General features: G+C 46.1%; 1 protein-coding gene across 1 annotated transcript in view; it reads right to left on the reverse strand.

The window, feature by feature from the left end:
* TTC39C (tetratricopeptide repeat domain 39C) overlaps positions 1-2821 on the reverse strand; it is a 101011-nt gene extending 98190 nt beyond the window's left edge. Inside the window, exon 1 of the mRNA XM_005697042.3 lies at positions 2562-2821. Coding sequence (XP_005697099.2) covers positions 2562-2713 — 152 coding nt within the window. The 5' untranslated portion in view covers positions 2714-2821. The remainder of the gene's footprint in view (positions 1-2561) is intronic.

Genomic DNA, 13422 nt, shown 5'->3' on the forward strand with positions numbered 1-13422 from the left:
AAAGAGGCAGACGCGACTGCGCATGTGCAGTCCTGGCCAACTTTGAAGAGAAAGGCTACCTGCGTTCGGGATGTTTTGTCGTCTACTCAAACCATGCCATCAAGTAGAAAGTATAATAATAGTGGAGAAAGCATCAAGTTCAAAAGTTAGTTAGTGTTTGATGGCTTACATGGTGCCAGCTACCGTGGATTCTAATACTAACCACCCATTAAAATGCGCGACTCCCACTTTACAGGCAAGTAAGCCAACTGAGAAATCAAAGTCAGCAGCTATGAAAGTAGAGAAACTAGGGCAGCCCCGGCTGCCGGGAAGCTGATAGATTGACGCTACTACCATCCACCCCTAAAAGAGTTTAAGCTGCTGGCAAACAAGGTCACGGGGCAAATTACAAAATATAATCAGTCAGATGGGACAGTAAAGAATGGTTTAATGAAAAGAGCCCTGGATTGAGAACCACAGCACCTATGTCCTGGCCCATGCTAAACACTGAGAAGCTGAGTGCCTCACAACTGAAAACACTGAGGACGAAATACACCTCACTCCTTTGTCGTCACTAGAGAAGCTCAAATATAAGGAACTGTGCTTGGCAGAGAAGAGATACCACAACATCGTGTTCCTTTATCCTTGGTTCCCATTTCAAAACACAAGCAGACAGCCACAGCTCCTAACTATGCAGTGGAAATCCTGCCTGGACACCTCCTCCCCTCACCCCCAACACTCGCAGAGAAACGCCATCCTTAGCACTCATAACTCACCCTCTAGTAAGGATGCATAGAGGCTTCCCAGGCGGCTCGGCAGTAAAGAATCCACCTGCTAATGCAGGAAACGTAGGAGACAGAGTTTCCATCCCTGCCCTGGGAGGAAGAGATCCCCTGGAGGAGGAAATGGCAACCCACCCCACTATCCCTGCCTGGGAAACCCCAAGGACAGAGAAACCTGGCAGGCTACAGTCCATAGGGCCGTGAGGCAAAGAGAGTTATTTCATGCTTTCAGTATCTGGGAACCATGAGACAGGAATTTAAGTACATTAAAGCAATTGGAAGGGGCGGAGAGATCATTAAAGTAAGTAACAGAACATTTCAAAGCAGGAAGCAATACCATATCTTGATCAACAACCAAAGAAAACTAACTTGACTCTATAAGACTTTCTCCATCCCCTCTCATACAACATAAATTAGTATGTCTTTTTGGAAAAGTCAAAGCACAGTAAATAAAATTTTTCATTAAATACATTCTCAGATGGCTCGGAGGGGGAAAAAAAAAAAGCCTGCACGAGAGATTGAGAGACAAGTAAGTCTTAAATCTATCCTCTGGAAATCCCTGATGAAACTCTGGGTTGAAATCAGATTTGTATGCTTTAAAAATAAAATGTTCTGAATAGAGCTAAGAAGTTTCCATTTGCGGGTTTTTTTTTCTTCAAAACTGATTTAAAAGTAAAATGTCTTAGTGAAAAAGTTTTTATTTGTGAAATACTCGCTTTGCCATTACGCTTGTGGACGCTCCCAACGGTGAAAACCACCATTCTTTTATGTCTGAAAACTACAGGCGCCTGCATCCCACAGGCTGAGCTCTCCTCTTATTTGCTTACAGGCAGTGGCGCTCAATCACAGCTGCACAGGAGTTTCCTAAAACCTACCAAACACCGGCCCTAAAGACCGGCAGCAATTGGCCCTTAAAACACTGACAGGGGAGCTGCCAATCAACATCCTTGAGTCCTGACACTAAAAGGGCAAACCACAAACTTGCTTCCTAAACCAGAAAGCAGGTTCTTCTGCTCCGCGAAGAAATTGAAGGCTCCTCCCACACACACGAGAAAGCTACGAGGTTTTAGTTCTTTCGCTTCAATTCTTTAAAAAGACGAATCAAACAATTAACTGAACACAAGTGTGCTTCCTCTCATTCCCACGTATGTTTAAAATCCCTCCATTTTCTTCAAACCCCTGAGTTAAAAGAAATCCATCATAAATACATACGCTTGCTTGAAAAGCATTAGCAACTCATTTTGGGGATTGAGTTTGAGATAAAAGGCAGACAGAGGTGAATGAGCAGAGTTCGGCTGGATTTTTTTTTTAACTCCTACATGGCCAGGCAGTTATGCATATCTGTTTTCAAACAATGAAAGCGTCTGGAATGCACAACGATGCACAGTAACGCGAGGAGCACGAAGCAGGCACGCTGCAGCTGGTGTGGCCCGTGTCACAAAGGCAGCGCGGGCGGCGCGCCTCGCCGGAGTCACGGCCCTGCAAGTCCGGGGCTCGCTGCCGCTCAAATCGCGTCCGGTCCAGATCTCAAAGCCCACGGGCTCCGGACCCGGCGGCGGGGGACGCGACCCGGGAGAGAGAAGCGGACCGACACCGGGCGCTCCTCTGGCAGGACGAGGCCGGGAGAAAGCAGGGGAGACTGCGGGTCCCGCGGAGAGAAAGGACCGCGGAGCCTGGGTGGGGGCGGAAGGGAAACGGGGCCAAGGTGCAGAGGCCGAGGGATGCGAATCGGGGAAGCGAGGACCCGCCAGGGAGTAGTGATCGCCGGGAAGGTGCGGGGGAGTGGGGCGCGCCGGTCACCTGTATTGTTTGAAGAGCTGGTCCGACTCCCGAAAGCCGTTGTTGAGCAGCATGTTGATGCCGGCAAGGGCCAGCTCCGCGTCCTGCAGGGGCGCCGCGGCCGCGTCTCCGTCGTCCAGCCGCCGCGGCCGCTGCTGCTCCGAGCCGGCCATGGGCGCGCGAGGCTCTAGCTCGGGGCCGAGGCGAGGTGGGGTGGCAGCCGCTGCGGCCCCCGCGCGCGCCCGGAGCCCGGCTCTACCTGCGCGGGGCGCGGGCGCGGTGGGCGGGCGCGGAGGGAGGAGCCGGGGCCGGGCTGCAGCGCGCGCGGCGGGGACGTGGGCGCCCAGGCCGCCGCCTCCCGCCGCCGCCGCCGCCGCCGCCGCGGGGATTACTCAGCAGCCGCCCGCCCGCTCCCCCTCCGAGGCGCCCAGCTCGCGCGGCCACCGAAGCGGTGAATCCGTTTCCGGGTGTGTCTATCCGGGCGGAGCGGGGACCGAGCCCCGGCTGCCCTCGCTTCCTGCAGCCCCCGCGAGCCACCCGGGCCCCGGCCCTCACACCGCGCCCCTCGCCCGGCAGCCCGAAGCCAGCGCGTTGAGCCCGCTCGGACACCCTCGAGACTCCGAGGCCCGGCCCTTGACCCCCTCCTCCAAAAGTACCGGACCCAGGAGTCGCGGGGAAGCTGGAGAGGGCGAGCGGGATCGGAGAGCGAACTGGGAACTCCGCCCGGGCCGCGGCGAGAGCGCGCAGTGCTTTTACCCCCGGTGCCCGAAACCCCACGCAGGCGGCGCGCGCGCCACCCAACTTTATCCTCACCCTGGGACCGCCCACTAGCCGCGGAAGCCAATCCGCGAGGAGGTGAGCGGCGGGGGCGGCGCCCCGGGCACCTGCTCGAAGGCTGCCCGGAGCTCAGAGTTGAAGAACTAGAGGGGCGAGGGCCTGGGTCTGGCCACCCACCGGCTCCGGACCGTGGGGCAAGGAAACAAATAGGGGTTCAGCTAGCACACACCTAAATATTTAAGTTAAATTCAGTTGTTCAGTTGCGTTCCACTCTCACTCTAACAATTACACTTTCATATCAATGCAACAGAAAAATGACTATAAAGCTGCAGTTTCTGTAGGACCGAAAAGTCAGTAAAACGCCGAAGATGACTGAATTTAGCCATTACTTACTAAATTCTGATGATGGGCTGGTGGTGTGTGTTGGGGGTTAATATTAGAGAGACAATACATGAATCATTTTTTGTGAGTTTCCATAAATTAACTCTTCCCGTTTTTATCTTAGCAAAATCAATTACGTATGGTGTTACAATCAAGATTATGATCTTAATGTATAATTAAACCACCTTTCTTAAATCGTCGTGATTCTTTAAGTGTAGTTTATCAAATTCAGTTTGGGGAAACTTTGACCAAGCTTTAACCACTGTAATTGTTTGTAAAACTTAAAACAATGTTCAGGTTTCGAGATAACCCATGAATTCTAAGTATCATATCCAGCATTATAATGGAATCAACAAGATAACTGATCACAAGAAGTTTTCCAAAATAATTTCATACTGTAACTGGCTATCACTTATTTTATAGTCTGTGCCATCCCATACAGTACAGTATCCCAAACAATCTCAAATTTCAGGGTAATGTGAATTGTTGTCACTTCTCAGCTGCTGTGTGTAACTGTTACAACACCAGGCTAATTCTTGAGTACCTCTAGGGCCACAAATTAGAACAGTGAAAAGCAGCAAGAAACTGAATTATCCCCAGCCTTGGGAAACAATCCTTTGTAATGGAGGACATCATTGCCTTTTGTGCTCCGAAAAGGATTCGACAAGTGGACCATTTTTTTTTTTAACCCAAGCACACACAGATTTAAAATAGTGTTACTTTCAAGCATCAGCAGGTTACAGGTTCCACTGATCCAGCACTCAGTGCCAGAACTCCAGTGACAGAGGTGCCTGTGTGATGATAAATGTGTGTATGTGCGTTTGTATGTGTGTGTGTTCTGATGAGCAGGGTCCTTTAACTCAGATCTCAGGTACAATAGTGGCCACATGGCTTACACAGGCCTCTGTCCCAGGAGGAACTCCCCTGGAACACACTGCCAGCGCTCATGAGAGCTGACAACGTGCCCAGTGTTTACGAGCTGCCTGAACTTTGGATCTGTGGAAGCATCCACCCCCAAACCTCTGAAAAAATCTAGTCAACAAGGGAGAAAAGGACTTATCTACTGTTCCAGGGGTTAACAGTCTGCCTGCCAATGCAGAGGATACAAGTTCGATCCCTGGTCAGGGAACTAAGATCCCAGGTGCAGCGGGACAACTAAGCCTTTGTGCCGCAGCTAGGAACTGATGCAGCCAAATAAATAAATATTTAAAAACAACAACAACAAGGGAGCGAAACCAGGAGAGCAACACCAATCTTAGCAGATTGCCTGTACTCCCTCAACTGGAGAAGGCAGCTACACACAGGTCTCTAGTCCCTATTACTTCCAGAACAGTGGGTGGGGGGTGGGGAGTGAAGGTGCTGATGGCACCCTGGGAGTTGTTAACAAGTTGTTCCAGGGACCCTGCAGCTGAGGGTGGGAGGTGGGGTGAACAAAATCAAAGCAATGTTTGTGGGGCTAGTTCCATCTCAAGCACCAAGCACAATGTGTTATGCAGACTTTGTGAAACTGAACTGCTGAAAGGGACCAAGATCCAGTGCAACTTCCCAGCACCCCATAATAGGCAAGGGAGGGGGCGTTATGGATAGAGGAAAACTCTCCCATGTAATATACACCAGATGTGTGCTGAGTGGGATTTAACCAGATACCAAAAACAATTAGATTAGCAGCAGCAGCATGAACAGACATTTTCAAATATTTGCTCTGTGATGAGGGACACAAAGAGCATTCAAAGTGGGCTCCATGATCCTGAAGGCAGACAATGCATGGACCTGTAGTTACACTTGTTGCAGCTGTTTGGCACTGCCACCTGCTCAGGGTTCACCTAGCAGGTGGGGAATTAAGGCTGGTTGTGATTCTTCATTGGCTAATAATGCCAGCTAATGACAGATATTTAAGCGGTTGTGGTGTATATTACCTGCAAAAGGAAAAAAAAATCTACTTTACTAACACATTAGGGCATGAGGCAATTGAAACTGAAATTCTCGGCACCTCCTGCAGAACCAATAAAATTTACACAAGTGTTTCCTTTGGAAGGAGAGAGAGGAGGTGATGGAAGAGGGAGAAAGAACCCATTTCCTTTCCATAGACCTCTTGTGGGTATTGTCAGTATTTTGTGGTTCCTCGTGAGATTTCATTATGAACATGAAACTCCAAGTTCAAACGATCAGTGAGAAGTTTTAGATATCTGTGTTATCCTTTACCCAGTAGATTTTGTTTTTAATAAGATGTCTTGTTTGCAAGTAACAGAAAAACCTAGCCCACATGCCTCTTGACATCCGATAAGAAGGCACTGCTTCAACTCTTAACAACAAAAATCCTCGAATTCAGCCACATTAGCTTTGATTGGCCTGACTGTGTTCAGGTGCTTATTCTTAATCAATCAGTGTGAGGGGGGAAAGCAGTGCGGGGGGGTGGGGTGGGGGGGAGGGGCGGCGGGTGGCTTATTATGATTGAATTAAGTCCATCAGAGTCTTCTCCCAGATCTGGAAGGTGGAACCAATTCAACCCAAACTCCTTGGTTGGGAAATTCCATATCTATTAGGAAAAGGGAGGTAGAAACTTGATGTGAGAAAGACAACCAACAAACTCTCCCTAACCTTGTCTTCTTAAACATGTTTTGGATTTCAGAATCATATTTTAAATGCCTTTAGACACTACACTACTTTAAGAAAATCTCGCTTGTGCTTCAGCATATTAAAATACTTAGTGGGAAGCTGCTATATAACACAGGGAGCCCAGCCTGGCACTCTGCGATGACTTAGAGGGATGGGATGGGGGGAGGGGAGGGAGGCTCAAGAAGGAGAGGATATATATATATATAATTATGACTGAGCTGAGTGATACGGCAGAAACCAACACAACATTGTAAAGCAACTTGCCTCCAATTACTGTACAGTCAATATCTTATAATACCTATCATTGAAAATAATATATGTATAACCAAATCACCTTGCTGTGCACCGGAAACATTGTAAGTCAACAAAATATATATATTAAGAAAAAATTTTCCTCCAATTAAAAAAAATTCTTTAGTAATACTAATAACCATGCCTTAATGTATCTCTGTAAATCTGCACCACCAGCTGAAATAAATGCAGGTCTCTAGAATGTCTGGGACTCTAAAAAGGAGGAGAGTAGAGAAATTAATATCACACTGTATTTTCATATTATGCTAGCTTTGCTATCCAACTCAGTCCTTGAACCCTCCTGAAGATTTAGTAGGCTAGCTCTGTGAGGGTAGATTTAGTTAACTGCTTTTTAATTAGAAGGCAAGTCAGGTCAAGCAAAGATTGGTATGTCAGTCTCTGTGGACGGGGCCTTTCTTTTCTGGTCACAGGTGGGTCACTAGCTGGCCTCTAAGGAGGGGATCACCCATGGGGATCCACCTGGCTGTTTCTCCAGCAGGAGGAGAAATGTATCCGACAGGACAGTCATCCTGCCCTGGAAACCAGAGCAGTGACCTCAGAGCACCATCCCCTTCTGATCGGAAACCTCATCTGTCTTTCCCCAAACCAAACATCCAAAGGACCCCAGTGTGTTTAAACAGGTGTTTACTAGAGTTTAGATCATTGTCCTCCCCGGGGTGGCTCCAGCAGTGAGGCCTCCTGCCCAAGCCCCTGATTGGGATGCGTCTTTGGTGGAAATTTGGGTCCTCTCCTGGCCTTCAGAGACCCTCCTTCTCCATCTCCCCATCTTCCCGTTGCTCCCTCCTCCCCGCTCTGGTTCTTTTTGCCTCTCTGCTTTCATCCCTTCCCTTTAACCTCTCTCCTTCTCTTGCACTGGTTCTTGCTGTTCCCTGATCTACCTACCGTCCCTCCTCCTCCTCAGAGAAATCATCAAGCCTCCTCCCCTGGTCCCCTCTCTTGACCTGTGCATTTTGCAGCCTCTGGGGAATGCCCAAGGCTTCTCTTCTCTGTTCCCTGACTGTTGCTCTGGAGAGGGACAGTGTATCTCTGGTTTCAAGGTCTGGGTCTGCTGACTTCTGGGGTGCAGTCGGGGGCACGTGGTGGGGGAGGCAGAGGAGTTCTGGTCCCCATGTATGAGGGAGGGGAGAGGTGCCAAAAGTTACTCAGTGCCCTGGTGGGTTTTCTCCTGGAGTACCTAAAACCAAGCACAACTTCCACTGTGATTAATTTATATCTGGAATCCCCATTTTTACTAAGGAAATTATTTGCCTTCTCTTCATGTAATGTTATCCGTGCCTTGCTAACAATCCTGGCCTTATTATACTAAGATATTAAGCTGCTCCTACGCTAACTTCCAACACAGGGCTTCCCTGGTGGCAGGGAATATGACAATGCAGGAGATGCGTGTTCGATCCCTGGGTCAGGAAGATCCTCTGGAGAAGGAAATGGCTACGCACTTCAGTATTCTTGCTTGGGAGAATCCCATGGACAGAGGAGCCTGGAGGGCTGCAGCCCATGGGGTCGGAAAGAGTCGGACTCGACTGAGGGACTGAAGAACAACGCTGACAACACGTGGCACCATGGGTACCCTCGAACCTCTAGGCTTCTCCCCTGACTGTAGACGGAGGGAGGGGACACCATTCTGTGAATCTGTGTCAGTGGAAGCAGCAGCGATTCTTGGTAGACTTGTTCCTAATCATGAAATGTAGTCAGATTCCCTCAGACAGTCTACAGTAGGGGGTAGGTGCTCAGCCCCTGTCTGTCAAGTGTATGGTGAGTTGGAAGTTGCAGGGAGATGGAGACTGGGCCAGGCATTTAAATCATAGACTAGGGTTTGGGCTCTGCAAGGCCTTACCTTTGTGACTTGGGGCAATTTTACTTCACCTCTTTAGCCTCAATTCCTTCATTAATGATATGAAGACAATCAGTACCTTCAAGGCAAGTAGCTGAAAGGGTAGGCACATAAATAAGCTACAGCAGCAAGATACTGTCTGAATCTACACAATTAGTTTTCTAATATTAATGAAGACATGTGGCTCTTTCTTATCTTATATTGTCAACAGAGTTATCTTTTTTCCCAACAGCATTATCTTGAAATATCCAGCTACAAGAAAATCTGTGCAATTAAGTAACCAAATGTATCATACAGAAATGATTAATTTAAACCATTTCTAATATAAACAGTATAAGTTTGCTATTTTAATGCAGCCTAAGGAAGAAGTGCCAATTTTATTCAAGGAGTATAAAAAATATTAAGTAAAAATATCTAGGTTTTAGAATTCATTTGGATGTGAATTGTCTCTGCTTTAATAACTCATTAATATATGTTTTTGACACTGCCTGAAGGACCGGACAGAGAAATCAATAATATTTAGTATGAATGTTTTTTAAAAATGCATCTTCTATGTCCTATGTGTGTAACATATTTGGCAGTCAGTTATGGTTGCTTTATCTTTGCAAGAGACACACTGCTAACATAAAATCATTCCTTATTCATTTAATCACTTGTGTTCTGTTCTGGGGTTAAGTTAGCAATTTGGGTGTCCCTATCCAAAACTCAGCACCACTGAATTCCCCATAGTACCTTAAGGAACTAGTTAAAAAAGTTTTCTAGAAATGTGGGTAATCCCACACTGGTGTTGCTTGTGCAAATGAACGGACACCACTGAGCAGAGTGCCCTGATATTCTTGTGTTTCACAGGGCACTCACTGAGTGTTCTCACTGTCAGAACAGCGGTAAGTGCTGCCAATATCTAGACAAATATTATGAGGCTTCTCAACACTGCGGATGAAACATGTAGTCAAATACGTATCTATAGACCTCAGTACAAAGCTCGTCAGAATCTTTTTAATTCCTGGATTTACTCCTGAAATGGTTATAACAGACATTTAACTTTTGAACTCATATTCACTGATTTTCTATTAATTTGCTGATTCTTTACCCTTTCACAGTTGGCATATGAACCACACCAGAACACTTCTATCATTAACTTATAACCAGTCCTTGATTCTTGAGCCCCCAAATAGTATCACCCAGTTTCAATTTCCCCATTAGTTATCAAAGGGGGTTAATCACTATTTTTTGTTACTTTCACATCTATCTTCAAAAGAAAATCCACCGCAACTGAAGGTAGTTTTAAGAACATGAATAAAATTTTGAAGACAATTCCAGAAAAGGAACTAGAAAGATGAAAAATATCTTTTCAAAAAGCTTTGTATGTAAAGGAGAAAAAAATCCACTACCATGTATAACATTGGATATTTGTTTTAAAATATTCTATTAAACAATCTGCTTCCTTATGAAGAGTACACACAAACACACTAAAAAATTATTTTGAAAGTATTCTATAATTAGATAAGCTCCTCTGTCCATGGGATGATTCAGGCAAGAAGACTGGAGTGGGTAGTCATTCCCTTTTCCAAGATGGCTGCACAATTCTGCAAATATACTAAAAACCATTGAAATGTATACTGTAAATGGTGAATCTTACAGTATATAACTCATCAATAAAGCTGTACCTCATATAAAATTTAAATCATTGTAAATGACTGAGTGAAAAACAATGGAAGAAGGGAATTTATGGGTTTTATTTTTTTATTTCACATATCTGATGCAGAAAAAAGTTTATTGCTAAAAAAACTTCATCCTGAAGAGTATCCATAAATCAGTATTAGTTATTGGCTGCCATCGCAACACACTCAGTGCTACATTAAGACTTTACACATTTTGTTCCACTTAATTCTCAAAGGAACCCTGTGAGGTGGGCTTTATCCCAGGTTTACAGATATACAAACAAGTTGGATAATTTTCACAAGGCCACACAGCCAGTAAGGGTTCAAGTGAGGTCTAAACATAGGTCTTATTGGACAGAGTGGGTAAGTCTTAGTTGTTACAGTAAAACCTAGTACCTCCTGGAGGCCTGAGGGGATGTACATATACATACACACACCTGACTGAGGGGGTGTACGTGCACACACACATCATTCTGAGTTTCACATGGCCATCTCATCACCTCTTCCTCAAAGTAATATGCTCTGCTTAGTCGCTCAGTCATGTGCAACTCTTTGTGACGCTATGGACTGTAGCCCACCAGGCTCCTCTGTCCATGGCGATTCTCCAGACAAGAATACTGGAGTAGGTTGCCATGCCCTCCTCCAGGGGATCTTCCTGGCCCAGGGATCAAACCCAGGTCTCCCGCATTGCAGGTGGATTCTTTACTGTCTGAGGCTCCAGGGGAGCTCAAAGTAATACACATTTATGTAATTTGAATACAGGAAAATATATGATCTCATATGTAATCTGCGTCACTAATACTAGGGTGGAGCCCAAGTGTCTGCAGTTCTACTGAGAACCCCAGGTGAGTCTAACATCAGGGACCAGCCCTCTGAGAAACAGTTGTCTGAGTGACAATCCTGAAAGTAGAGCAGCTACTGCTCATCTTTGTACATTTCTTACCCATAGGATATGTTTCAGAAATACTGCATGAATAAATGAGTGAAAGTTCAGCTTAACGGGAGATGCTGATGGTAAAGCATCTGTGTATCCTTGGATGTATTATTGATCTGAGGATAAAGGGATATCCTTAGACCTTTAACACAAAAGTGTGTCATGTAATACCTTAAGAAATTCTGTGCATTTTGTCAATTAGTGGTTGATACATCCAGAGTTGAAAGACACACTCCACAGAGAGTGGTGACCAGACAGAAGAAGACAGGCCCTCATTAAGGAGAAAAGGAGGATGTGGACACGGAGAAATCACTTAAATCCTAACTCTTGACATTTATTTTTAAATGTGGTTGTAAAAGAAGACTCAGAACATTCAGCTGTGTCAGCGCTAAAAATACACATTTCTTCACTTCTCCTCACCTCCTTCACCCTGCCATCTCCTCTGAGACAAAAACAGTGAAGACAGGGGGTGACTGTGAGATGGAAAAGGCAACATGAGAGCAAGTTTATATCCACCAACAAGGAACCGGATGCCCAGATACCCAGGGACTAGTTTCTCCATTTCCCAAACCACACAAAGAACAACCGTCTTCTGGGCTTGGGCTCTGTCTCTTTTACTCTCCTTTTCAGAAAGAAAACTGCCTCTAGTGGGCAGCCCTTCACCTTTGTCCCAAAAGCAAAGTCACTGTTTTCATATCTCTGCCCTACCAGACATGCCTAGTGAACGAAAACGATCTCATGTAAATTAAAAAACAACAACAACAACAACTTTTCATTCCTCTAGACTAAGATAACCATTCCACTGTTTTTCTCTGTAGTCATTCAAGCAAATCTAAAAACCACTTGCCTATGAAGAGCTTTCTCACACATGTCATACCAAGGTCATAGGTCCACCAGTGATTCACTCCAAGAAGGATGCATTATATAAATTGCAGTGTATCCCAGATGTTGTCTAAGATGAATTAATTACTCTATTTTACTTAAAACAAGGGTCAGTTCAGTTCAACAGCAGGTGCCAGCCACTGTATGCTAGGTGTACTGGAAGACAAAGTTAAAGAAGATGTCCCCGAATCTGAGAATCTTCTGGTCTAGTGGTTGAGACAGGCACACCAACAGATAACCTTAACATAAAATGGTCTTAAGATAGAGGTATATGTGGGCTGCTGTGGGGGTTCATGAAGCCTTCCTCCTATGAAGGAAGGAGGAATTCTGGTAACTGAGAAGGGTAGAAAGTGTACCCCAGACAGAGGGACAGCAAGAGCATGGCCATGGGAAACAGCAGACGTCTCTTCTAGAGATGTCTTCTTGTTCTAGAGTGTGGGCTGAGGCAGGAATGGGCGAGGGATGATGCTGGGGAAGGGGGCAAGAGTCAGGACACGAAGGTTTTCTATGCGGCGAGAAGGAAGGTAAGGGCAATGAGGAGCTGGTAAGGGAATTTGACTTCACTTGACTTTGTATGAAGGGCCACTTAAACGTGAAGAAGACTAGAGACTTACAAGAGGCAACTGCAGAAAACCGGAGCACTCGTTACTCCCTGGTACATGAGCTTCTCAGTTCTCCTCCTGCTGGTGAACAAAACCAACCCAAAGAGGCGTCACAGGAAAAGACGTGACTTGAGTGTGGGTCTCAGGCAACTGCAGAGCTGAAAACAGATGCTCTCTCAGAGATACTGGGACTCTGCTTCTCTTTACAGGTTTAGTTTTTTCTCTCCTGCAGTGGGAGAGCAGCTAGCAAGGCAGCTCTCCATTCTGCAGGACTGCCCCATACGCAGCAAGAGTTTAGCACTCCTGTCTCCCATTGCCTAAAGCACCACCCAAGGACTTTCCACTTCTCGGAATTCCTAGTGCATCCAAAAAAAAAACAAAAAACAAAAAAAAAGTCCTCAGAATGATCCATTCCCCACCTTGAATCATCGCTCTGGGGTATGAGAAATTCAAGGTCCCTGTTTGCCAGATTTGAGTCTTCCCTAACACCACCAGTCTTTTTTTTTTTTTTTCCCAAATCATTTAATGTATTTATTTAGGCTGCACTAGGTCTCTGCCGCTGTGCAGGCTTTTTCTCTAGTTGCAGCATGCAGGGGCTGCTCTCTAGTTTCAGTGTGAGGGCTTCTCATTGTGGTGGCTTCTCAAGTTTCAGAGCACGGGCTTCAGATCATGTGGGCCTCAGGAGTTGTGGCCCATGGGCTCAAAGCACAGACTCAGTAGTTGTGGGGCACGGGCTTAGTTGCTCTGTGGCATGTGGGATCTTTCTGGATCTGGAATCAAACCTGCGTTTCCTGCATTGACAGGTGGATTTAATTTTTTTTACCACTGAGCCACCAGGGAGGTCCCCATCACCAGCCTTAGTAACTCTAAATGGCTGATGGTCAAT

Source organism: Capra hircus, chromosome 24 (assembly GCF_001704415.2).
Source record: "Capra hircus breed San Clemente chromosome 24, ASM170441v1, whole genome shotgun sequence".
Lineage (NCBI taxonomy): Eukaryota > Metazoa > Chordata > Mammalia > Artiodactyla > Bovidae > Capra > Capra hircus.